The sequence below is a fragment of the Gambusia affinis genome, linkage group LG10, assembly GCF_019740435.1.
Source record: "Gambusia affinis linkage group LG10, SWU_Gaff_1.0, whole genome shotgun sequence".
In the NCBI taxonomy this organism is placed as follows: Eukaryota; Metazoa; Chordata; class Actinopteri; order Cyprinodontiformes; family Poeciliidae; genus Gambusia; species Gambusia affinis.
In genome coordinates this window covers 24,034,354-24,061,523 of record NC_057877.1, presented here as the reverse complement: position 1 = coordinate 24,061,523, position 27,170 = coordinate 24,034,354, and the positions used below count along the sequence as shown (strand labels likewise).

General features: G+C 36.8%; 2 protein-coding genes across 4 annotated transcripts in view; one reads left to right on the top strand and one right to left on the bottom strand.

Annotated features, from left to right (window-relative positions):
- acsbg2 (acyl-CoA synthetase bubblegum family member 2) overlaps positions 1-7,934 on the top strand; it is a 29,403-nt gene extending 21,469 nt beyond the window's left edge. For both annotated transcript variants that reach the window (XM_044130570.1, XM_044130569.1), the window contains 7 exons: positions 832-1,008; positions 1,827-2,008; positions 2,158-2,400; positions 2,871-3,085; positions 3,870-4,009; positions 5,316-5,562; positions 6,356-7,934. In XM_044130570.1, the coding sequence (XP_043986505.1) occupies positions 832-1,008; positions 1,827-2,008; positions 2,158-2,400; positions 2,871-3,085; positions 3,870-4,009; positions 5,316-5,562; positions 6,356-6,474 (1,323 nt within the window). In that variant the 3' untranslated portion in view covers positions 6,475-7,934. The remainder of the gene's footprint in view (positions 1-831; positions 1,009-1,826; positions 2,009-2,157; positions 2,401-2,870; positions 3,086-3,869; positions 4,010-5,315; positions 5,563-6,355) is intronic.
- A 1,426-nt stretch (positions 7,935-9,360) lies between these two features.
- The window catches only part of mllt1a (MLLT1 super elongation complex subunit a), a 30,337-nt gene continuing 12,527 nt past the window's right edge, over positions 9,361-27,170 (bottom strand). Inside the window, exons 5-12 of one of the 2 annotated variants that reach the window (XM_044130567.1) lie at positions 26,282-26,407; positions 24,155-24,790; positions 23,519-23,609; positions 22,600-22,711; positions 22,248-22,347; positions 21,235-21,300; positions 18,890-18,961; positions 9,361-17,699 (exon numbers count right to left, since the gene is read on the bottom strand). In XM_044130567.1, coding sequence (XP_043986502.1) covers positions 17,571-17,699; positions 18,890-18,961; positions 21,235-21,300; positions 22,248-22,347; positions 22,600-22,711; positions 23,519-23,609; positions 24,155-24,790; positions 26,282-26,407 — 1,332 coding nt within the window. In that variant the 3' untranslated portion in view covers positions 9,361-17,570. Of the gene's footprint in view, positions 17,700-18,889; positions 18,962-21,225; positions 21,301-22,247; positions 22,348-22,599; positions 22,712-23,518; positions 23,610-24,154; positions 24,791-26,281; positions 26,408-27,170 lie in introns of both variants that reach the window. The other variant, XM_044130566.1, reaches the window with a different exon arrangement.

Below are 27,170 nucleotides of genomic sequence, written 5' to 3'. Positions count from 1 at the left end.
TATAGAAATACATATTTGTCTGCTTGTTTGAAGCTCCTGCACTGCAAAAATACAAAGTCTTACCAAGTATTTTTGTCTAGTTTCTAATGGAAATGTCTTATTACACTTGAGATAAATCAAAACTTACAAGCAACCTTTCAGAAAGATCCAGGGTTTTATTTTTAAGACAATAATTCATTAATAATGATAAAAAAGTTCCAGTTCCACTGGCAGATTATTTCACTTTTGACATGGAAAGATGTTACAGTGAAATAAACTCCAGTACTTTTTCATCATCATTAATGAGTTGACTAGAAAATGTTCCTATATCTTGCTAAAAGTTACTTGTAAGTTAGTTTTGTCTTATTTCAAGTGTACCAAGATCTAAAAATTAGATAAAAACTTTTAAGATTTTGTGTTTTTGCAGTTTCATGGTTAAAAAAATGTATCTGTGTTTTTTAAACTGGATCCAGTTTTGATGGCGAACAAAGCACTAAAACTCACAAACTAGAAGTTGTTATAGATCAAATGATTTTTACCTGATGTGACTTTGAACTGAATTATCCTCAGTCTAGTTTGAGGTTTTCAGTGTTTATGATTTAGTAGAACAGCAAGATGGTCAAATTTTGCACTTAAATATTAATGTAATAAAAACTAAAGAAAAAAAAAAAATCAAAAAATTTCAGTTTCAAAGGTTTGAAATGTAAAATTTCAAACTGACTCTGTTGGTCAGTTGTTTCCTAATAAATGGTTTTCAAGGGTAAATATAATTTTGAAATAATTATAGTTGGGTATTCATGGTTGTATGTATGACATCTACTCTAATCCACATTTTCTTGTCTCTCTCCTCAGATAACTTGGACTGCATATTCCACGTGTTTACACGTCCAGCTGACGGACGCCGCCGAGGCCCAGGAGAAGGTGGTCAGCTACCTGCCGCTGAGCCACGTCGCGGCTCAGATGGTCGACATCTGGGTCACCATGAGGGCCGGAGGGCTGACTTACTTCGCTCAACCGGACGCCCTGAAGGTGAGAGGAGCCGCCAACGTTTTCTCACAGCCTGACCTTAAATCAGACGAAACTTTTCCTGCTGTAGGTCAGTCAGAAGTACCAGTTTCACGTTTCGTCTCACAAATCGTAAAGTTCAGATGATTAGCTTGGTTGGAGTCAAAATGTCAGATTACATTTATAGTTTTACTAAGTTATAGCTGTAGTATTTAACTTTATAAAATATGTTTTTTTTTAAATATATTTGTTAAAACTGTCACCATGTTTAAAAGTGTTAATGGCAGGAAAACCGTTTATCTGTCATTTTTGTTGGTGATGTTAACTAGCCTTAGTGTCAATAAATTTTACATTTCCAATGTCTAGAATTTTCCAAAATTGATTTTTTAAAATTTTTTGTTGTTTTTATTAAATTCTAAATACTGAAGTACAAAATTAAATTTTTTTTAAAAATATTAGTATAATCTTTAAGTTTGACAACATTTGAATGTTTTTTAGTTTGTCGTTCAGATGCTGGATGTTATAAAACAGGAGGAACATCTCCTATGAATCACTCATCTTTAAAAAGTTCTCATTTCTTTAATCTCTACATGATCTCTACAGCATAAAACCTCAATTTGCTTCCTCTCAACAACGGCTTTTACTTTGAAACCAGTTCCATTTAATATAACCCCTAAATACGTTTATTGGCACAATTAAAGCGTGTCATGTTGTGAGGAGTTGATGATCAACACGACGCAGATAACCAGAGGGCTACATGACTGTCTGTGTGCTTTGTTTGGCTTAGTTAAAGGGTTCTCCATGGAAACCAAGTAGATAAATATTTTGTTGTGTTTTCTCAGGGATCTCTGGTGAACACTTTGAAGGAAGTGCATCCGACGGCCTTCATGGGCGTCCCACGTGTCTGGGAAAAGATGCAGGAGAAAATGAAATCTGTCGGAGCGAAATCATCTGCTGTGCAGAGGAAAGTGGCTGCCTGGGCCAAAGATGTCGGTCTGCAGACCAATCTGACCAAAATGAATCAGTAAGTCTTACTTAACAACATTAAAGTCATTCAGAGAATTCATTTCAGTCACATTTTTGGAAATTAAAGTATTTTTTTCCTACATTACATTTTGTGGCGTTACCATTTGGTTAACCTTTCACTTCTCCATATTTTTTTGGTTTTCCCAGAAACGTAGCAGCTGCCCGCAACCCGCTCAGCTATCAGATTGCCAAAAAGCTTGTGTTTAAGAAAGTACGCAAGGCTCTCGGCCTGGACCGCTGCACCAAATGCTACACAGGCGCCGCCCCGATCACCAAAGACACCCTGGAGTTCTTCCTCAGCCTCAACATTCCTCTCTACGAGCTTTATGGCATGAGTGAAAGCACCGGACCCCACACCATCTCCAAACCTGAGGCCTTCAAACTCACCAGGTAGAATTTATGTCATTATATCACTAGATTCACAAAGCAGATAGCGCCAATATGTACAGATGCAAATACATACAAATCAATTTGTTTGCATCTACAGATACAGAGAAGAGGTCAAAGATTTAGAGAAAAAACTAATGTATCTAAAATTAATGTCCTAAAATCATTAAAAAAAAAAACAATGTAAGTAGGCCTTAAATGCAGAATTATTTTAGTCTACTATGTGTGTGTGTTTTTTGTTTTGTTTTTTTCGCTAAAGGGCTTTTCTGTCAGGTAAGAGTTTGAGTTACATGTAAACACCTTCATTTTGTTGTGACCCAAAGCGATTTAGGCTACTGCTAATTAGCCGTAAATATTTCTTTGCCAGCTAACTAGTTAGCTTTTCTGTGTAACTTCATGAACTTGTCACTCACTTTTTTTTGATCATTATTGGTAAATTAAAAGCAGATCAAATTGCGTTTTTTGTCCTATAGTTGTGGTATAGAGATCCCAGGATGTAAAACAAAGCTGCACAGCCCCGACGAGGAAGGAAACGGTGAGATCTGCTTCTGGGGCCGCCATGTCTTCATGGGTTACCTCAACATGCTCGACAAGACGCAGGAAGCCATCGACGAAAACGGCTGGCTGCACTCGGGCGACCTGGGCAAACACGACAACGGGTTCCTCTTCATCACCGGTCGTATCAAAGGTAATCCTCAGATTCCCCAGGCGAATTCCATGAGCCCCTGCATGTTACTGTTTACGTCCGGAGATTTCGCGCATGCGCACAACGGTAGAGGGGAAAAAGAATTATTTTACATGCCCCTGCCGCGGTAGAACAACTCCGATAACTAAATGAATCCTGAAGATGTTGATATGATTAATTTAGAGCAGTGCACCACAGCAAAGAGAAAATAACACAGAAAAGCCTTTTAAGAACAACTCAATACTTTTTTTCTCGCTCTGTGTCAGCTGCTAAGCTACACAGACCCGTTTTCATAGCAACTAACAAAAAACGTCACTACTTTGGATTCATCACCAAAAAATACTCAAACATTTCCCACATAAACAACATAATCTTTAGTCCGTTACAGTTTCATGTTTTAGGCTTGATGATTATTAAAATATTATTGTGGTGGTAGATTAGGTACCGCTGCTATTAGCTAATCTGATACTGGGTGGTTGATTAGCTAATTTAAGCACAAGCTCTCCTGGTGATGATCTGTCTTCACCAGGACAGCTTGTCCTAACTTAACTGTTTCGATCCAGTTAGTTTATTTTTATAACTGAACCGAAACACACCTTATTACACAGCACATCTACATGGTACAGGTGTCAAAGTTAAACTACTACCACCTCACTATTTTATTAATTAAATTTTATTTAAACTTTATCTAGTTAACATAACGTTAACAATTAGTATCAAAGCACTGACTTTCTCTTTACTCTCAAGCATAAACCTTAGGGGTTTTTTTTTGCATGTTTTTCTGCAGAGATGATCATCACAGCGGGAGGCGAAAACGTCGCTCCGATCCCGATCGAGGACGCAGTGAAGGAGGCCGTGCCGCTGATAAGCAACGCCATGTTGATCGGAGACAAGAGGAAGTTTCTCACCATGCTGCTCACTATTAAGGTGGGAAACTGCAACACACTTCTCTGTTTTTATCAACGTCACTCAGATAAGATGGAGATAAAATGTTATCACCGTATTATTGTTGTAAAAATTTATTCATCTTCTCTATCTAATCTGAGAAAGATTCATTGTCACTGATAGCAGAAACAAAAAGACGGCACAAACTTTTTACATTTAGCGTCCAGCACTGCCCCCTGCTGCTGCCCAAAGAAACTACATCATCATGTTTGGAAGTTGACACTAGTACAAAAATTTTGTCAAAATTGTTGAGTCCAAAGTAAAATCAAGCTTTTATTTATTTTAGATCAAAAACTTAAAAAGTATGTTCCACGTTTTCTCTCTCTCTCTCTCTCTCTCTCTCTCTATATATATATATATATATATATATATATATATATATATATATAAACAGTTTTCTCAAATTATTTTCAGTAATTAGAACAAGATTTTGTTTACTTTAGTTTTGATATATTTTGTCAAGTTTAATACATTTAAAATAGGATTTTAAATGTAGGATTTTAAAAATAGGATTTTAAATGTAAACGAGACGATTAAAGTAATTATGAATAGATTACAAAGTTCACAGCTGATGTCCCACAGCAGGAAGTTTGTTTAAAACATGTAACAACTATAATCCGGTATTTTAGGCTACTGGTTGATGTTCCTGATAGCCATTGGTTTTACGTGCGCTCAATTAAGATTCATACTGCTGATCTTCACTTTGAATTATAATAAAGTCATTTATTATTAATATTTCCATTTAGAGCCACATAAATCCGACATAAATCAAAACCAAGCAGAATCACGCTTGACCTTAAATAGAGAACTCTAAATGAAATACGCCCCCTGGTGGCAATAAATGGAAGAAAAGATAAATGGCTCCTACAATGTACAGACAGGTCACATTAATTAATATTTATTATTCTTTGTAAAACAAATTATAATCTTAATTCACCAGCAAGATTCTCGACTTTAATCTGAGAAGGCAGCTAAAGATTAGGGTGATAACGAAAACCTCAAAGACAAATAGTCATGAATTAAGAATGGTTTCACTTCTATAATGCAAGTAAAATATTTTTTATTCAATATTAAAAAGGCTTTGTTAAAATGCTATTTTTTTTAAACAAAATGTAAGTAGAAACTGAAGAGCGGTGCTGTACATTTCCCATCAGAACCAAAGTTCTTGATTTATTGAAAACTATCTTGGGTGTGAATCATTTTGCCTTATTTCAAAGCTTCGCAGACTAAAGCTGTGAAAGTCTGAGCTGCTTAAAGCTGAAGTCGTTTTGTGTTTGCTGTGCTGCAGTGCCAAGTGAACGCCGAGACGGGCGACCCCGAGGACGAGCTGACGCCCGAAGCCGTGGAGCTCTGCAGGAATCTGGGCAGCAACGCCACGCGCGTCTCCGACATCGCGGGCGGCCGGGACCGCACCGTCCACGCCGCCATCCAGGAGGGGATCAACCGGGTCAACGAGACCGCCACCTCCAACGCTCAGCGCATCCAGAAGTGGATCGTTCTGGAGCGGGACTTCTCAGTCGGCGGAGGAGAGCTGGGTCAGTGAGAACGACGAGTTTCATGCTTCCTGTTTGGCTTTTCTTCAGTATTCGACCGGATCGGATCAATCAGAACCAGTCAGGGGAAAATTTGTCAATTTAGATTTTTTGCAAATCAATCAGTGCATTGCTAGTACAAGTCCCGCTCCAATTTGATTTTTAATTCAGACAAAAGTAGAAATTTTGTACTTGGCTTTTTAACTAAATCCAATCTTAATATAATTTTTTTATACAACATAGAAGCTCCTGTGAAATGCAGCAGGATTAGGAGAAAATCAAAATAAGACTTTTTTTGTCTAGTTTCTAGTTCAAATATCTTACTTTACTTAAAATAAACTAAAACTAACTTGCAAGTAACTTTTTAGCAACATATAGGAGGTTGTTTTAAGTCAATAATTACTTAACATTGTAATCTCCCAGGGAAACTGGAATTTATTTAATCAATATTAAGAAATTATTTACTTAAAATAAGCTCCTATGTCTTGCTGAAAAGCCACTTGTAAGTTAATTTTGTCTTATTTCAAGTGTACCAAGATATTTGCACTAAAACTAGACCAGAAATATTTGGTCAGATTTGGTGTTTTTGCGGCGAAATGATAGAAAAACACATTAAATCAGTGGCTGTAAGGCTAACTGCAAAGTGTCCTTCAGTTTTCTCCTCTTTGACTAACAGGAACTCAAGCAGCAGGTTTGCCATTTAACAACCCAGCCAAACCTGTTTGGGTAAAGCTCAAAGAGTCGCCCTGCAGCTGCTGCATTCTGGGTAACCATCTAACCTTCGCTCGTCCAACAGGTCCGACCATGAAGCTGAAGCGACCCGTGGTGCTGAAGATGTACAGAGAGCAGATCGACAACTTCTACAAAGAGACGCCGACCCCAACGACCCAGGAGAACCCGCTGCCTCCCCAGTAGACGCCCTTTGACCTTCCGACATTTCTCCGCCTCGTTGGTCCTTCTCCTGATGTCGTTTGGTTCCTGTTGGACCGCTTCGTCTCGCTTTGTTCTTGTTGTGCAGGCAAAAGCGGAGAATTAGCTTTATGTTTTTAAATCTAAACGCAGCTATTTATTTGACTGTGACGAAGAATCCAGACGGAGCCGTTTGTCGTACTGAAATACTTGAGCTACAGACATGAAGTCCAAAAACGCAGTGGTTGATACAGGAACAACTTCTCATATTTATTTTTTAGTTTGCCAAAGTTGGTGTTTTTTTTGCCAAGAAAAACATGTCAACTGATTAAAAAAAAATGTTTTAGTTGCAGTTTGCAGAAACAGCGTTTGACATCTGAAGTCAAACGCTGCAAAAACAAAATATTACAAAGTATTTTTGGTAGGATTACCAGGGCGAATATTTTAGTGTTCTTTAAATACAACTGACAAGTAGCTTTTCAGCAAGGGAGCTTTTTCAAGTAAATAATTCATCATTAATAAACAAAAAAGGTATTAGTTCCACTGACAAGATATTTTTCCCAAGTTCTATGTAAAATAATCTGCCAGAGGAACCAGAACTTTTTAAATGAACATTAATAAATTGATTTAAAACAAAAAAATTTATATCTTGTTGAAAAGTTATTTGTAAGACACTTGCATTAGAAACTAAAAATACTTGGTAATATTTTGTGTTTATGCAGTGAAGTTATCTTTAAATCCAAAACATGAAGCCATATCTGTTGCTTTTTTAAAATCCTCTGTTTATTTGTTTTATGCTCACTTGTTTATTGTGTGGAATATTGTAAAAAATATTTGCTATTTTTGGTTTTATTTACACTTCTTGGTTGAATCGGTTCGTTTCATCCAAGCAGACGGTGAAATTTTAAGTTTGTGCATCAACGTTCTGATGCGTCTGTGTGCATCCTCTGGCCTTCTTGAAGATTTAATTTTGTATTTTATAAACCATAAACTTAAAACAAAAGCTAATTGCACTCAGTACAGCTGATGTATTCATGCGGTTGTTTGTATATAATGATACTTTAGGTGTGAGGCATTCAGACAGTGGTAGAGGAAGTGATAACTCTGTGGTTCTGGTTCTCTAAAAGCAGCTAAAGCTGACTGTAAATAAGAGTTATTTAAACAGCCGAATAAAGGAAATGACGGTAATTCAGCGTCAGGTTTAAGTGGGTTTTCAGTTCCTGCATCATTCGTCTAAACAACAAGCAGATCTAAATAAAGCTGCGGTTCATCGGTAAACAAGCAACAAGCTGCAGAGATGTTTCTAGCAGCACGAGAGCCCAGACAGAAACTGAATCTACCTGAACCTGAGAGGCTGTTTAATCAGGAAATGTGCTGCAGATATAAAGTGAAGGAGGTCCATTCATCCTGACACCAATGTGAAGATTTCTTTCATCTGTCCTGGAATAAAAATATGATTGCAATCATGTGAAGAGTTTGTTTCTTGTGGCTTTCAGTAGCTCTGCTGTGGATAAATATTTTAATAAATCATCCAGCAAACCGTGAAGGAGTTCATATTTATAATTTAAAGCTGAACTATTGAATAATTTTTAAATAAAAGAATGAAAGTTTGGTCTGCAGCATTTCCAAAGAATCTGGATGGAAATTAAATTTTCTCTAAAAGTCTCATTTGATTTGCAACATTTTTATCTCAAACTACTCTGGTGATTTTGTGATGGATAAACAAAAAGCTATTCAGGTCCGCTGTAGTTTTTACAAATATAAAATCTGAAAAGTGTGGCGTACATTTCTAAAACACACTTTATTTACCGCTGTAAGAGTTTAGTGGCGAGTCTCCGCTGACTTTTTCTGTCCATCCTAAATAGGAAATGCCTGCATTTGAACTGTAATTATCAAGTCAGAGGACTCCAAAGCAATTTACACTTTAAGGGAGGCAACTAATGATTATTTTAGTAACCAGCACATTCTGGATATTTTTCTATTTAATACATTAAAAGATGCAAACATACTTCCATTTCTAAATAAGAAAAACATTTTATTGGTCAAATTGCAAAATAATGTAGAATTCCTTTAGTGAACACTTGATCATTTGTAGCAATGGATGCATCTGCAGCTACAAATATGCTCATTATTTTTATTTTATTTTACAGTATTAGACCCGGGTGAAGCTAAAAACTGCCACCTGAGGGGTTTGGGGTAGAAAAGGTTTATAAAACAGGAATTTTCTTTATCTTAAATGCAAAATGTAGATATTTGTAACAGTTTTGGCTTATTTCCTGCTATAAATATGCAGCAAATTTTCTTTTTTTTTTGAGTCTGTATACTCCAGTTAATGATTAATCAATGTCTAAATTTGTTGATTTTAATAATCTATTAATAATTTCAGCCCTGGGTCCATCTTTCTAAAGTGAAATCTACTGAATTTAACAGGTAAACTCAGTTTTAGTTGTAGAAACAATTTTTGAGCTTTTTCTTTGAGTAAATGTGATTTCTTTTTTTTTCTTTTTTTTGTATTTTTAATAAATTCACAAAACTTAACTTTTCTGTGCAGGATTTTGAGGAAACAAATTTTATGCAACTTAGAATAAGGATTGTAGTATAAAATGTGGAAAAGGTGACATTTGCCTTTGTAGGCGAGGGAAAGAGGGAAAAAAAGACATTTGACTTTTTCCTTTCACAGCATTCTCTTCCACTTGTGAATTGGAAATAAGTCCTGTTGTTTGAGTCTGAAAGCAGATTTATTGATTAGTTTTTACCAACAGGCATCCCCTGTTACCTTTTAACCCCAAACGGTCTGGGCTGACCACATGAACTTCCCCTGAACCCGGGGTGAACCCGGGGTGAACCCGGGGTCACACGCCGGTCAAAGACTTCACACTCAGAGTGCAGCACTTCAGTTCTTAATGACTTTATTAATAATATGATTTCAAAATAATAATAATAATAAAAACATTACATTAAAATAAAAGTTTCATCGTCGTCATGAACTTGCATCATATGGCCACATGGTGGCATCGCAATGCCAAGTTTTGTTTCGTTTCAAAAATACCAAAATGTGGTGGTGTGTTTTTTTTTGCCGTCCAGTTCGTCATTTGTTCTTCTAGTCGTCGCTTTGAACACAAAACGCGGAACGTTCGTTTTACCCCCAGGTAGAAAACAAATCAAACCTTTATAAATACAAGGAACCCTGTCCCCTCAGTCACAGACACATTATGACACAAACGACACAGGAAACAGCCGGTCCGCACATGGCGCCCTCCCGCCCCGCGCCGCATCTCCCCTCCATCTGCAAAGAGCCGCACAGTAGATAACCCTCCGCTGCAGCGCCACAACACTTACAAATAATATAGTCCGAGCTGCCTCAGAGTTACAGAGCAAAGGCTTTTCTGCTGCTTTCTGTCATCAGTCCCACTTCACTACATTACCCAGCATCCTCAGCTCACTGGAGGAGGAGCGGAATTGTAAAATTTTCTGGTTGTTTTAAAAGTTATCAAGGCACAAAATGCACTGAATCTGAGCAGAGGCGGCGGTGGCAGCGGCCTTCACTTTGCAACTCATCTGGGATGTTTTTGTTCCATAAAAAAATTTAAAATAAATAATGGACGTCCATGTTTGAATCTAAAAACTAGATATGATGCAGGAAGTCAGTTTTTCTGACTCTAGTCCAGGAATGAAAGCGTGAACTTCAGGTTTCCTCCTCCTCTTGTCCAGTTATTTGTACTGGGAATGTGTCGCTTACTGGGATCAAGATTTTAAAAACTTAAAGCTTTAAAACGGATAAAATAGTCCTTTTTCCAGGCCTACAAAGGCAGATTTTTCTGTTTGGATGCTACATTTCCAGCAGCAAAAAGCACAGATTATATTTTAGCTGTCATAGCCTGGGAAATAAACCAGTTTTTGGATTTTAAAGATTTAACTTTTAGAATATCTGCTTTTTTTCCTCTTGTGTTTCCATAGTTCAAAATCCTTCATGTTTTACAGCTTCTACTTAATTGGACTTTGAATTTTAGGGACAGGCTACTTTTGTCCTTTGTTATGAGAATAAAGTCATTAGGAGAAAGAACAAGTAATTAATCTACACCAAAAATTTCATATTTCAACACATCAGCATCAAATCATCATCAATAACAGGAGTCAATTTAGAAGAAAATTAAAGGATCGGACTGAATTGGTCATGTTAATCTAAAACATTTTTCTCATTAAAATTACGTTTTTTCTATCAATTATAGGACGTTCTGTTAAAATTGCCTCTTTATTCTGTTATTCTTATGACTTTATTCTCATAATTTAGCAAAATTAAAAACTTTTTTGAAAATACTCCCAGTCATTCTATTTTGTTTGTTTTTCAGAGAACAAATAATTTTTCCAATCTGGGATTTATCTGAAATCTGAAGCCATACCACTCCACCCTAGTGTTCCCTGTCCAACTACATATTGCTGCAGACTGCTGGGAAGCTGGCTGAAACTCCTACCCTTCTGTATGTTGAAAACTAATTTAGCTTTCTTGAAATGTTTTCCAGCTTCCAGATGTTCATGATGTGGAAACTTTCCAAACAGTAAGGCAGCAGATTGATCGGCTCCAATCAGTGGGTCAAACTTGGAAAATGTAATATTTAAGCTTTTATTCCCTTTTAAATAATTTTAAATTAAGAGATCGTCATCTATAGCTCTGTTTTCCATTGGATTCAAAGTTTCCCAATCTTAATTTTTTTTTTTTAAGCAAAGCTTTGAACTGCCAATAAGGATTTTAACCGATTTCTAGAGCTTTTAAAATGCATGTAATTTTACTTTTGCTGCTTTGATAAATTCATTTTGCAGATTAATCAAATTTTCTGTTGCTGAATATTTAACTTTTGAAAAATTTAGATTTTTGTGGGGTTTGCATTAGTTCAGAACATCTCACATCCATTTATTTTGACTTTAAATTGAGGTCAATTCACAGAATCAATAATTAAAATACAAGCTTCATTTTCTGTCATTTGTATATTTTTTTAACAAGACGAAAAAAAAAAAAGAGATTAAAATCAGAAATGGAATTGACTAAAAAAAGAGAAACTGATGTTTTTAAGTCGTATCGCCCAGCCCTACTTTAAATTAGGACATGTTTACTTTCATATTTGTTCTTTTTCCTTTTTATAGTTTTGTAGGAATATGAAATCATTGAAAGTCTGACTCAGCGGGATTTAACCAGAAACAAATGCAGGGATTGGTAAATCCTGATTGATGCATCAATACTGTGTTTTAATTTACAGCTAGTCAACCTAAATACACAACCACCACGACTTTATTCTAACCGTTTATCTAAAAGGTAAATAATGTCAAAAAGTTTGGATATTCTGCCCAAACATCACAACTACTACTAAATTTATATGTTACAATCCGATGCACTGATCAGGCTTTCACCAGAGATTTTCTGATTTCTCCAATTCTGATTCGCCAAGGGAAATTTTGACCCAAAAGTAAATAAAAGTAAAGGTTTATTGACTGAGGTAATAGTGCTAAATCCAACAGAAAAATTTTTGATATTGTCCCCATTTCTAAATGAAAGCACAAGTCCCTAAGTTATCGGATTAACTTGCACTAAAATGAAAGCGGTTTGTTGGTGAAACTATACAAAAATAATGGCAGCTCTTAGTTTTACAGATAAAAGGAAACTAAAGAATGATTTAAAAAAAATATTTGACTCACTGATCAAAACCGATCAACAGAAAATTATCTGATTCCGATATCGGTGCATCGCTCAAAATATTAGAAAATATTTTAGTAGCAGCTGCAATTATTTTTGCTTTTCTTGTTTTAAATGAAAGCAATTTGAACATCTGTTCAGATTTCTGCTTTTATACCGTAAAACCAGTGTGTTTTCATAATACAAGAATCTCATCCAGGCCCAGATGGCAATATTAGAAATAAAAAAAAAACAAAAACAGGCAAGCCTATTTTTCTTCCTGCTTCTTGGTGTTCAGATTCATTAAAACACAAAAGTCACATCGGGATTACAACCTGCCTAAAATAGACTCGACGGCCATGTCTGTTTGTAAATAATGACATCATATGCCAAAATAAACTAAATTAAATAAAAACAAGATTGGCAAAGGAAAACGAATCAATTTATATTGTATTGCATGTAAATATTGTATAAAATCCTTAAAAATACAGTTTCGGTAACTACTTAAGTACTGAAGTCATCACAGCCAAAAGTGCAGAGGTCCATAAATAAAACTGGGGGGAAGGAGAGTTTCCCATCGTGACTCCCCCCTGAATGAGTGCCTGGTCAGGGGTCAGAGTTCATGAACTAGGACCTAGAAGTTCTCAAGTTGGTGCACAGAAAAAGAGGAAAGTTGTTCTTCATCGATTCTTTCCTATGTCAGCTTCAGAGTTCGTTCTCAGCAATCACGGCCGGGAGTTCAGTTGACGGAGGAAGGAGCACCTCGAGGAAATGGAGGTGCAGCAGGTGAGAGAGGGAGGGGCGGGCGAGCGAGCGGGGGAGAGAGGAAGAGGAAGAGAGAAAGAGAGAGACAGGCAGGAGGCAACCGGCAGGGTGAGTAAGGCCGCGCGGATCCGTTTGTTTTGATTCTGATTTTAAAAATGGAGCCAGGCAGGGAAGAGAAACGAAGAGAGAGGAAGAATTAAAGCTATAGAATAAAAACACAGTGGGCAGACGAGGGAGACGACCTCCCACTCATCTACTGTCCCACAGTGGGCCAGTGTGTGTGTGTGTGTGTGTGTTACAAACACACTGAGGGCCTGATTCAAGACGATGATCTCTGGTCTCACTGAAACTGATGGAGGAGAAACTGTAACAAACGACTAAACTGAGGGAAAATAATCCGCTAAACAAACAGGTTAAATAAAAAAAAAAAACAACGTACAGATTCAAAGAGAAGAAAAGCCTCTAAAGTTTGTTTTTATAGCTGTTTACAGTAGTGCCTGATGAAAAAAAGGAACTTATTGCTCATTACTTCTACATTTATCATCAGCTGGTTTAACTACATCCTTATGTTTAGTTTGATTCAGTAAAACATTACAGATGTGATTTAATTTGAGTTAACAGACAACAGCAGCTAAACCTCATAAACCAGAACGTTTGATTTCCAGGAACCAGGTTTTACTAATTTCACATAAAAGTAAAAATGACGGGGTTCAAAACATAAATCTCCATTTTAAATTCCCAAACTTCTCTTGAATTCAGGTTATATGTTAGTATTAAATAAGCTCTCAGGCTTTTAAATACTTCTATCCTCCCAAGAGAAAAAAAAGAAAAACATTTCTACGCTGAATTACAAGCATATATTAACCAAAAGTGACTTGCATTAAGTTTTATCTGGGCAAAAATTAATAGTTAGATATGCAGCTGCGACAAAAGTTAAGAGTTTTCTACTTAAATATAGATGGAAGATAAATCGGTATCAATGCCGGTATCGGTCCAATATTAGTAATGCATTAATTTCCAACTGATCATTGTTTGCGTTTCAGCAAGGGGTTAACAAGATCAGATATTGGGACTGGCCCAAATTGTCCGCATCAGCGAGTCCTGAATAAATATAAGTTACAAGAATAAAGTCATATTACAAAAATACAGCCAACATTTGGAGAATGAAGTAGTAATTTCATGAGAACTCTAACATTAAAAACAATTCAAATGAAGAATGTTGAAGTTCTGCTTTGGTGTTTGTTTAAAAATAGTTTGTCTTTTAACACATCAGCATCAAAATATGCTTCGAAGCGACCAAACGTAAAAAAAAAAAAAAAACTTTGACTGAGCTGTTTATATCACATCAGCTTTTTTCTCTTTAAAATTGGTAAAACTGCTTTTTTATTCTGTTCATATTATGAATTTTGCTAAATTTATAGCAGCTTTGGCCCTGTAGAAATCACAGAATGACTGAAATAAAATAATTTTTGAAAATATTTTCCCTCAAATTTAATTTTTAGAAAAGAAGAAAAACTGATTAAACTCAAATCTGATACAAATAAAATCATTTTTAAGCCTTGTGCCGATTCTGAAGAACGGGTGCAGATATTTTCCTCGTTATGTTATGTGATCGTATGAAATCCAAACAAAATTAGGTAAATTTGCTAGACTTCACATGAGAAAATCTTTCAGGAGTGTGTAAACTTTTGCAAATTAGCACAGTGAAGGTCTAACTGATGTAATCAGTGAGCCAGTTTTTCTAGACCATCCGATCAATCGAGCTGCCGTCTCGACTCAGGTCTCAGTGAGACGTTTCCGCCATTAATGGACGCCACGGGGGGAAGAGTAGCGTTTCTTTTCCATCTGCCTTCGCGCTCGTTATTGTAGCCGTTTAAGTGCCTGGCGTCCTGCGATCGAGCGCTACGCCGTACGACGATCAAACGGCCGGAGAGGGCCAGACCCTTCTCATCGACGACGACGACAAACACAAAAACACAACGCAGAACAAAGAAAGCTCGAGCTAATTAAAGTGAAAAACTACCACAGTATTTTGATGTTTTTATCCTTTTTTTTTTTTTTTTAACAAACCCTAACCTTAGAACAGAAAAAAAGATGACCACCATCCACGAAAACTATCAATTATGTTGGACTAACGGAGATATTCTTGATTTAACAAAAAAAAAAAAAAAAAAAAAGAAGGACCACAGCAGGGATGGGAACCATTAAGACAATACTGGATGTTCAGGCATCCCAATTAACACTTGTTCCCCCCAGGAGGGGCTTATAGTAGGAGGGGGAGGGTGGGGTCTTCAATCTGTGTGAGCGTCGCTAGCAGAGCGCACACTCCCCGCTTAGTGCTGCGCGCTGCAGGAAAAGGCACTGGAGTGGGGCTGTTGCAAGCCGTAAAAAAGTAAAAGCAATATACATTCAGAGCTCACAGGTTGTCTTGGGAATAAATACACAAAATGCACTTGTAGAAAAATAAAATGTAAAAAAGCGTGCCCCCCCCCACCCCCATTTTTTCTCCTCTTTATTTTTTGGGAAGTATGGCTACTGTGTTGTGTTTTTTTTTTTGTTTTTATTTGTTTGTTTTTCCACCCCACCCAGAAGGCAAATTCAGGAGCGATCCTCCACTGCTGTGGCCAGGAGCTTCGGAGCCCTTTCATTCACGCAGAGCAGAGGGGACGTTCAGGGGGGGTCCAGGGGTCTGCTGGAGGTCAAGGCTCAGCTTTCAGTGGGAAAGCACAGGAACGCAACAGAACACGTGTTTTCCAATGTACAGACAGCTAAAAACCGGAGCGGGACACACAGGAGAAAATATGCATCACTTCACCACAACCCCTCCTTACTGTGTTTACAAGCACTGAAAACAAAAACAGCCAATGATGACACAGAGCACTGTGCAAAACCTTTACTCTGAAATTGGTTTTTAGCAAGTTTTCTCCAAAACCTGAACCATCATTGTTTTATTTTTTCCTTAGTTTTAAAGGCAAAACGTTTTAGTTTTTGATCACAGAAAAAAAATCATCCTATTCCGATCTATTTCGGACCATAAGAATTAATCTTTTCTAGTTGTTCGTTGGTAAAAATGCCAGAATTTTGCTGGTTGACTCTAATTTTCTGAGAGGATGATTACAGTTTCTACGGATTTCAACAGAGAGAGATGAACAAAGATGTTTCTGTTTTAATTCAACAGAAAAAAGGGACTAAAAAATATTAACATTTAGGCATCAAAGCATTTTCCCTGATTTTTATGCAATTCAAGAAAAGTGTCTATTGTAAACTGCGATGTAATTTAATTAAAAAAGTAAATAAATTCAGATTTTTCATGGCTTGAGCTGCCAATCAGAGAAAAATTTGCCGATTTTAAACGTGTTCACCCCTTCAGTTCAGGTGCCTTTTTTACATGAATCATAAATATGTAATTTAAGCTTTTAACAACATTTTTCTTGAAGAAATGTTTCAGTGTTCGGTGGAAAACTTTTCAGGCTATCCAAAGAAAGGATAGAGCGCTTGAAAGCTTGAATAAAATTCTGATAGTAGCTAAAATGCAAAGTAATTCAATATAAACTCAAAATATATCATTATTCATTGTTGCTTAGTCATTTATTATCTGATTAAACCCAAACTAAATGTGTTCCAACTGGACAGCCTCTTTTCTTAATCTTAGGTGAAGTAACCTTAATTTTACATTTTAAAGGTTAACATTTTTTAAATTAAAAACAAAAGATTGCTACTTTCAGGGTAATTTGTATCTAATGATAATGAAGCAACACTGAGGCAACAATTAATCTTTTCTGTAGTGATTAAAAAACTAGCAGTTCTGGAAGACAACCATCAATAAGCTCTGCAACAAAAACTTTACATAGAAAAGAAAACAACAGAAAATCAATGTTTTTACTTTTTAAAACTCAAAATAAAAAAATGTCGAAAATCTTTTTCTGTCATTTACAAGAAAACTAAAGTGTGTAAAAAGCATTTTCAGTGCTTATAAACTAATAATGCCAAAGGGGAGGAGGGGAGGATAGCAGGGCAAAGTGTGCTTGTCGGCGAGTGACTGGCGGTAGAAATGCAACCGGCTGTTTGTGCTCAAGTTTCATAAACAAAGAAGTCGGTGACCACAAAGACAGCATGTCCTCTTAAACCTCAGCAGAACGAGTCGCGCGCAGACTCACGGACGGCGTTCACACGCAACTCGGGAGTGTGTTGGAAGAAAAATGAGCTCCAGCTGACAACGCAGGGGCCGGAGTGTTCTGCTCAGACAGGAGTGTGCATGTGGAGGAGGAGAAGAAGAGGAGGAGGGGAAGTATTAGGTTTGCAAAGGCGGGAGCGGTTTAAGTGCAGGAGGGAGGAACGGGGTGGGGGTTTGTTGGGCGAATTCCTCAGCTCGGCACAGATTCGAAGTGTGTGTAGTGAAAACCCTGACCAGACGGAGGTTAGATGCTCCGGCGTTTCCTCACACACCACCTCCTCCTCCTCCTGTTTCCTCCCCAGCGTCACGTGAAGGTGGTGTTGTGTGCTTGCGACTGTTCGTGTGTTTCTGTTTCGTGGTGTGGTTGTTCGATGCTTCAGTCAGGCTCGTGAAAAGGCCGCGACAGACGATTCTGCTCGTCTCTTCCGCAAAGAGCAGGCATGATGGCGAGGCTACCTCTGCCGCTGACATCCACACGCCGGCCCCCGCCGCTTCCTGTCACGTGGCCGTCGCCTCCAGGTAGCTCTGTAGTTTGCGGACGGTGGACTCGTCCAATGAAAAGAGGTCAAAGTCAAAGGTGGTGTTTGTCACGTTAAAGTGGCCAGTCTCCTCGATCAGGTTGACAATCTGCAGGACGAAAACAGAAACTATTAAAGTTTTAGTCAGAAATGTGGACATGAAGCAGGAAGTGTCCACGCTTTTTCACATATCTTTATGTTTTAGCCAAAAAAATTCAATGCATTTTATTGGGATTTCAAACTACAGACCACCACAGGAAAGTTAATACTTTATTATTGTTCTATAACAATAGAAACTCAAGATGCACGATCCACTTTTTTCACTTCTGATACCGATACCAATGTCTGAGGTTTAGTATAAAATACAGAAAAATGGTGCTGAATTGTCAAGTTTCTTTTTTTAATCACCAATAGCTTCACAAGTTGTTTGGTCAAATATGTAAAAACTCAACAATAAAGCTCGGCTAAATGTTAGTTCATTCTTCACGGTGAAATAGTGCCAGCTCAGTTAGAAAGCATGTAATGCTTCTGAGGATTAATTTTCAGGCCAGGCCACAGATTCCCAGTTGGATTTAGGTTTGGACTTTGACTAGACCATTCTATTCCATGTATATGCTTTGAGCTAAACCGGGTTTTGTCATGTGGCCCACAATTTATTACCTCACACATAATCACAGGCCAAAAAAAATTATATATTTAAAAACAAAATCCCTAAAAAAAGGTTCTGATTTATTTGCTTTTACCTCCTCAGCAAAAAAATCTAATTAATTATTTTAATTAAACTTTTTTTTTGTAGGAACTTGATTTTAGATACAAAACTTCAAATTGTTTTTACGTTTTTCTTGTGAAATCAAAGGCATTCAGTTCGGTTTTGATTTTTAAAAATGATAAATCATACATTTATATATATTTAATCTCTTCTCAGCAATAAAAAACTTAACTTATCTTCATTTGAAAACACTTCCTGCGTTTAGCCAGGTTTTAATACAGCAAATAAAAGCAGATTTAGATGCATTAAGGTGTAAAAACCAGAAAACTTAGTAAAACTATCTCTAGTTATTTGTACTCTAGTCAAATTAAACACAAATTGACTATTTACTAATGTAACTAACATTGATTTTCTTCAGAGGGTATCAGAATAAAGTGGAATGTTTTAATAATCCTCCACTTTCTGTTGACCAGTGACATGAAACCTCAATAAAATACATTAGAATGTGACTTTAAAATCCATTTCTGCTCTTCGGTAGAACAGGTTTAACTACAACAGCAAATGTGGCAGAGAAAGGTCGGATCGCCCACCTGCTGCAGGACGTTTCGCTCCCTTAATGCCATCAGTCTGCGGTGGAGGTCCACCAGCTCCTCTGTGTAGGCCTGCAGCATTCAGCAGGAAACAACACGTCAGAAAACAGAAAGTTCACAGGAAGAAGTTAGTTGTTGATTGATTGATTGAGTCTTTGACAATTTTTTCTTTTCTTTTTTCTCTCTAAGCTTAAACCAGTGGTGTCCAAACTTTTGACCCAAATCAGCAAATTGAAACTAGTTATTTAACAGAAATGCTAAATAGAAAAAAATATATATCGCAAACTCTTTTCTTTTTAGCTGCCAACTAATAAATCATCATGTAATATAAAAAAAACAACAACATAGAAAAGAAGGAATTGTTGTAGATCTGAAAAGGTGTCAGATGTTTCCTTTAATAAAACTATTAAGTTTTGGGGTGAATATTTTTTATTTTGTTGGCAATAAATGCAGATTATTCCTGATATTAAATCCTTTTTTTGTCGTGGAATAATTGCATTGAATTTCCACAACAAAAGGTGATTTCTAGATCTATATTTTTTTACACAAATATCAAAATCCCTCCCAAGCATAGGCGTAAATCCTGGGGGGCCAGACTCCCCCAATCTTGGAAACGTCTAGAATTGTCCCCCCCAAAAATATCATTGAAGAAACATTTGAATTTAAATACTATCAATATGAAAAGGCAAAAGAAACAAAGAAAGAACTAAATCTGCCATTTATCAAATGGCAGATTTAAAATAAGAATGAATTTTTAGGTCCCCCCTACCATTGTTAGAACAATGGTTCAGTCCAACTTGAAGAAGGAACAACAACAACAACAACAGAGCTGAACAGCACAGGCTCCAGTAGAGCCACTGAAGTGAAGGGCTAACTCTGCAGCACCAACATAAAACCCTCCAGTAAATAAAAACTTAAAAGAAAAGACATGTAAACATTTTATTTACTTTCACTGCTCAATAAGACGAAACATATTAACAATAAAGATCAGACTGCAGTTCGTTATTTTCTTACTTTGGATGAATCTTGATAAGCTGCTTCATTAGCTGCTACTCTGCTTTCATAGGCTTGAGCTTTTTTGTCAAAGGTAGCAAACATGTCGTTCATATTTAACTGTTCAACTTTTAATTAATTAAAAGAGTTTGAAAAGGGAGAGAGGGGCTGAGCAAGTGGACCCCGCTCAGAGTGTGGGAGCTGAGAAGACAGAAAAAACAGAAAGCCGCCTTCATTTCTCACTGTCTTCAATATAAAGCACAAATAAAATCTGAATATTTTTCTATATTAACCCTGGTGCTTTAAATGTTACATTTAAGTTATAATACCCCCCAAATATTCATTTCTATCTACCTGCTGGTTCTCAGTCATCCAGGACATGGCAAAACTAAAAAAGGCTTAAGAATAAAGCAATTTAAGTTATCATTTAAATAGTGCGTAACTTGTATTGGGAGCTACTACAATAAATCAATGTTAATGAGGAATTTTATTAAGAGCAGCTGCTCATTAAAGCTTTTTTACTTAGAACCTTAAATTTTTGTAAAGGTGTAGCAGAGATTAGATCAGTGAGACTGAACAAAACTTGTATTTAAGCAACATTTGAATTTTGGTTTTACTTCTCAACAGTTTAAAAACTTTTTAAACCACATTTTATGTTACGTTATTTCACTGTAACTTTCCCAACCCCCCCCCAAAATTTTCCTGTTTATGGTGCCCCCCCAATAATGAGATGGGGTTTACGCCCTTGCTCCCAAGAAAATGCAGCTTTGACTCTTTAAAAATGACAACAAAATCCTTACAGTACATATTTATGTTTTTTTCCCCCCCCAAAAAAGAAAAAAGTCATATTCTATTTGTGGATCTAAATTATTTCAATGGCTCTTTGGATTGTAAACACCTGGTCTAGAAAATGTTTTTAATTGATACCCAGGAACAAAAATGTTTTTTATTCTGACAAATTTGATAAATGGGTCTGTTTTTTTATTAAAAAGTCACAGAAAATTTGTTGCTACTTTTCATGAAGATAAATCTCATTTTTCTTCTGCATCATCTGTTTACTAGCGGCTCATTGAGAGCCACAGAAAATTATTCTAAGGGTCGCAAACTTTGGACACCTGTAGATTACAATAAAATAATTGATCATGTTAAGAATCAGAAATTATAATAATTTGACAAATTGATGGATTTATTGAACAACTTTTGGTGTTTTGATTCTCATGCCAACAGAAAATCCAAACAAAAGTGTCGTTAAAAAGGTAAAATAGTCAAAGATTTGTTTTGTTTCTTAATTGTAGCAAAAAGTTATTTTATTTTTAGGTTTAGACATAAAAAGTTTGATTTACCCTTCCTACCTTGTCGTATCCCTTCTTCATCACCTTCTCCGAGCGAAAAGAGGAATCTGGACTTTTTCGAACAACCTGTGGCAGAAGATGGAGGCAAACGAGAGAGAGAGCGATGGACAATAGATTTAAAACATATATATATATTTCATTTTACTTTAATGTATTTCAACAGATGACTGACAAAAAAAATGCAAGACTGCAATTATTTAACTGATTTGAAATGGAAAAAGTTTTTTAGTTTTTTAGCAAACCTAGGCCTGTCATGACTAAATGTTTGATAATGAAGATATTCTTCAGGTTTTGAGACCATTTTCAAGTAATATAATAATGCAAGTACACTCTCTGAAAGATCAATAATCTCTCATTTCTATTGAACATTTAACACTTTAAGACATTTTAAATTTCCCAAATAAACAAACAAAACAAAAAATTAAATGGATTGCAAAGTATTTGTAAACAAAGCTGCTCTTCAAAATAAAGGGCTAATCCTCAGACTGAAGCTTTTTGTCATCCAGTCTTTGCATTTCTCTCTCTCTCTTTCTACCAATCATGCAAATTTAAATGATTGAGCTCGTTTTAATTTGTCACGTGACTAATTAATTGCTTATAGCGACAAGCTGTAAGTACACTTTGTAACCCAAGAGCTTGTACAGCAGCTTAAAGCATCCGTGAAATACAAAGTTTATAAGATCTCGTGTCTGGCTCATATTTTTCTGAGGAACTTGAACTTCAGCTCTTTGAAATGTTGCATCAGTTCGTTGTGGTTTTGCATGAGTTGGGTTATATCCGCTCATCAAACGGCGTTTATTAAATGACTGTACGCCTCCAGTCCTCAATGTGTTTTCTAAAAGTAAATCTTCAAAACGTAAAGTCATTTCTACGATTCTTTAATTTGACTAAGTGCTTCGCTGTAGTTTAATGTTTGAGCAGCACCAGAATCAAGACATGGCTCCGGCAGACGATTGAAATCCCCGTCAGCGCGCTGATTAAAAACACAATAAAACACTCAGTGGGAGACTCACTTTGTTGTTGGACGAGCCGTGTTTCTGTGGGGGTGGGGCGGGGTCTCGACTGGGGCGGTGCGATTCATCGCTGCTGTCACTCTCGCTGTCCAGGCTGAGTCTGTCGGAGGCACAGGTCGAGGTCAGAGGTCATTCAAACAGACTAAAGGAACTCTGTCTGGCACTTGTAAAGGCCCGTCTACATCTGATGATGCGTAGAGACTTTTAGCAGCCAGTCAACTGAATCAGTTTGCCTGAACTACATTCTCTACCTGGCTTTAAAAAAACCCTGACAATGCTGGGAATAAAAAGTAATCTGCATGTATTTAATACAGATTCTGGCTTAAAACTTTGTGATTGTGTTCAAACTGACCGAGAGTCGCGGTTGGGGGGATTGGTTTTGATGGGCGTCTCTTCTTCTGAGCTGCTGTCGTCATCGTCCGACTCTTCTGACTGGATTTCTTCCACCATGGATCTGAGCGGGCCTGAGAAACGAGAACAGAAACACAAAACCTCAATTTTATCATCTAAACAGACTAAAATTTTTTAATCAAACCATTTACCAAACCACAACAGTTAATGTCTCTGAAATGGAATGCAGTTGTAGCTGAAACTATTAATTTTAGGACTTTTTAGCCATTTATTTTGATCAAAACAGGAGGAATATAAAGTTCACCGCAAGAAGAAAAACTAACTGTACCAGGTTATAATTTCCAAATGTCCTGATTAACTAAGTAACCAATTAATCAGTTATTCTGATGACTAGTTGATTAATCAAATAAAATAAATTGGCACATTTTGGAGACATTTTATTTAACCACGTATGCTTAGTTTTTTTTACACTAGAAATGCTTAAAAAATACACTTATTAAAATAATAAAAAGCATTTATTTCCTAAAATGAAACAACAGCGTTCCTGTAGTGAATGCTTGATCATTTCAGCTAAAATAATACTTTTAACTAAATCTAAAAAGCTCGGCTCTTTCTGCTCGACTTAAAATCATGAGCTAATGTGTTGTTTATCTTTTAGATAAACTAATAAACAGCTAAACGTGCTTCATTGGAGATTTAAATTTTTTTTTACAGAATTTGATCCAGGTCAAGCTGTAACTATGCCACTTGAAGAGTTCATTTTCTATCTGGAGTTGGGATTAAAACAATTCATTTAAAATTCGTAGCCGTTAGGGGTTCCCTAACGACTTGAAGTGATGACATCTGGAAATCCAGAGTCAATTAAAAGATTAATCAGTAGAAAGAAAACATGTGACTAATAATTAAATCACCGAACTCACCTTGCCCTGGTTTTTGTCCAGGCTCAAAGTCTGAATCTGAACTGGAGTCAGAACTGGAAGTAGAGTTGGAAGGACTCGAAGCAGCTGATTGCTGGAAAAACGGAAATTAAAAAAGTACAACAGGTTAAATAAATATTAATAATATGAACAAATAAATGGGAAAGATGAGTAGAATCAACTGAATACTTTATGTCTTAAGTTGATTACCACAAAAATGGCAAAAAGCTCTAATTCTACAGACAGCAGGCGAATGAAAACAAGACCAGTTATTCTTCAGTTAATTACAGATTATGTTATTCTGGTTTTACTTATGAATTTTTTCCCCAAATTAATTTCTGTAAGATGCATTTTCCAACGCAACATCTAGCAGGGGGAAAAAAATCCTATTTTCAAAATAAATTTCAGGATATGTACAAATACAGAACAACGCAACAAATTGTACGAGTTTAAAAAAAATTTATACATCACTTCTCTTGCATGAAGGAAAAATTAAAAATGACAAAATCGTCATTATTAAAGAAAATATGATGAATTAAACATTTACAGCAGCTCTAAAGTCCTAAATGCATCCTGGTTTGTGTTTGTAGAAGCAGGTTTTAACTCTTCACCATCGTATTTACCTAAAAATCCTCCTACCTCTGACTTTGACGACGCTTCGTCCTCTGAATTGGACTCCTCCGACTCTGGAAGTTTCTTGAGCTCCTTCAACTCCTGGGCATCATTTTTGTTTTTGGGCGGCCAGCGGCCTTTCTCCTTGGAAGGCTTCTTCTCGCCGTAGGACTGGCTGACGGCCGTGGACGAGGAGACGCGCGGCGACGTCCCGGTGAACGCACCGCCGGTCGGCCCCTTCAGCCCATCAGAGCTGCCCTTCTTCTGCTTCTTGGCGCTGGGTTTGGGGGACTCCACGGTGGAGGGGCGTTTCCCCGGAGCTTTGGCCTCCACCGCTCCTCCTCCGCCTCCCCCGCCGCTTCCTGCCCCCCCTCCTTTAGGGGACATGCCGTCCATCTTCGACTCCTTCAGGGTGAGCTTGGGCTCCTTGAAGGCCGCCTTCGGCTGAACTTTCACTTCGTCCTTCACTTTGATCTCTGACGGCTTTTTCGAAGAGGAGGACGAGGAAGGGTCACGACCGCTTTTGCTGCTCCCATCTCGGTCGTCGCCTTTGGACGACCCTTTGCTCTCAGAGTCTTTCCGCGATCGTTCACGGTGCTCCTTGGTCAGTTTGTGTGGTTTGGGTCCTTTGCTGCTGCCACCACTTCCTTCTTTGCTTGGTTCCTGAGGAGAGAAAAACAGCAGGACTTTCATCAGCTCTACGACATAAAATAAGCAGGTTCAGGTTCATAAATGCTGCATTTTTAGAATTAAATTTTTACATTTATTAAATCTAGGGTCATTTTTACACGTTTAAATGTTTGCTCCTGAAGCTACACAAACTTGAATATGTTCAAGTCGGTCAATTTTGAAATAGCATCATTCTGATGGCCATTAATTTAAACTAAGGTTTGCAGATACAGATTACTTTAGTAATTAAGTATTCTACCATTTATTCTCATGATTAGCTGAAAAAAATATTATGATGAAATTGTCCCATTCTGCAGATTTTTTACTTAACCCCTTTGTACAAGATTGAAAATATACAAAAAAGAAATAGAAAAACATTTTGTTGCCTAAAATGTAACAACAGCATTCCTGTAGTTAACGCTTCATTATTTGTATCAAAGATTGAATCTGCAGCTACATAAACACTCCTAAATGTGAAACGCTCAATGCTTTCTGATTGACTTATCAGGGTTGAAGCTAACGATTATTTTAATAATTGATTATTCTGACAATCAATTTTATTTTATTTTTTTAAGTGGCAGGTCTGGTTATTCTGGTTATTTATTATTTAAGCTTATTTATTCAATATTATACTTCAAAACACCTACATTAAAAAATGCATAGAAATTCACAGAATAAATGCAAGTTACCTTGTTAATTACTTAAGGTGTCAAAGCTAACATGAACAAGGTAAGCATTAATTAAAATTACTTCAGGTTAAGTATTTAAAGTGGAGAAATGCTCAACATACAGCAGATAAATAACTTAATATTATTAATAAGAAAAATAAGTTAATTTTACTTTAATTAAGGTTGTAATTGAAGCTCCTCTTCAATTAAAAGCTAAAAATATGGATTTAAGAAATAAAAATAAAGTATTCGCTTTCCAGCGGTTCTCTACCATGGACTTAGAGCTCATTATCCAACATGTTTTTACTGCACCTCTGCTCCAGCACACCTCATTCAAATGAATGCATTACCTCCTCAGCATACCATGCAATGCTGCAGAAGTCTGTTAATCACACATTCATTTAAGACAAGTGCGTGGCTGCTGGGGAAACACCCAAAACATGCAGGGCTAGACTGAAAACGAGGAATTATCAAGATTTTTTTAGATTCTGGTTATATCTGTAAAAGAAATCATAGAAATATACGCCTGCAAAAGAATAAAGTCCCTGTCAGGTCTACTCTGCAACTGATTCATCTTTGAAAAATGCAAAGGAGTCAGTTTTCCTCCTAATGTGCACCCTCACTCCGCAGATAAGAAGAGAGTAATCCTGCACACGAATGCACAAAAACAGCTGGGAACAATTACTAACTTGAGTCAGGCTTTTTCTCAAAAAGGAAAAATATACATTTTTATTTCATCTATACCTGCAAACAATGTGGACGGAGCTCAAGTGATCAAGTGGACTTTAACCAAATGATGTTTCTCCCTTTGTCCTACCTTTGATACATGAGAGGTCTTTGTCTTTTTGGGGTCTGAGAAGGCTGAGAGGGGGATGGTGGGAAGCATTGGGTAGTCCGGACTGGGCCTCGACATAGCTTCAGCCCCCTCAGGGACCACCAGTATCTGAAATTAAATACACATGAGTCACTGTGTTTCTCTGCCGACACTCAAAACCACCGGTAGACTCCCAAGTTCAAAACGGCAGGCAGTAATTTGGAGCCTTTGGGATTATGAAGAGGTTCAGCTTATTTGAAGTAAAGTTCTGATGAACACAAAGCTTTTTGAAATTAATATGAGAGAACAGATGTTTGGTTCTGTTTGGTGGTCAAAGCAAATGTTAATCTTTTGTAATATTGAAACAATTTCTAAGCAGATCATGCCTGGATTTGATTAGAAATGGTTTTGGTGACTATTGGCCTGCAGGTTTTTTATTGCCACACTTGTGTGTTGCAGATTTCTGCTCAGGTCCCTCTTGAAAATGAGATCTGGACCTCAGTGGGGGATTTTTTCTGGTGAAATAAAGGAAAAAATATTTTAAAATACTTTAATTTGTTTGACAATATTAAGACAATACACTAAAAGTTGTCCAAATACAGAAATATATCGAAACATTCCGGATAAAATTCTGAAGAAACAAGTTTGGATTTCCAAGTTTGATCACTTGATTTGTATTCAATTGACAACATATGGAAATATATGAAGAAAAGGAAGAATAAATTAAATGTTTCTCCATACAGGAGACATTTTGAAAGACTCATTAACAAGAACGACTTCTCAACAAAGTATTTAATACTATTTAGTTTGTTCAACACTTACATTTTTATCGATTGTGTCTTTTATACATGTGGATCACTTGGGTATCTCAGGTGAATTTTATTAAATGCCG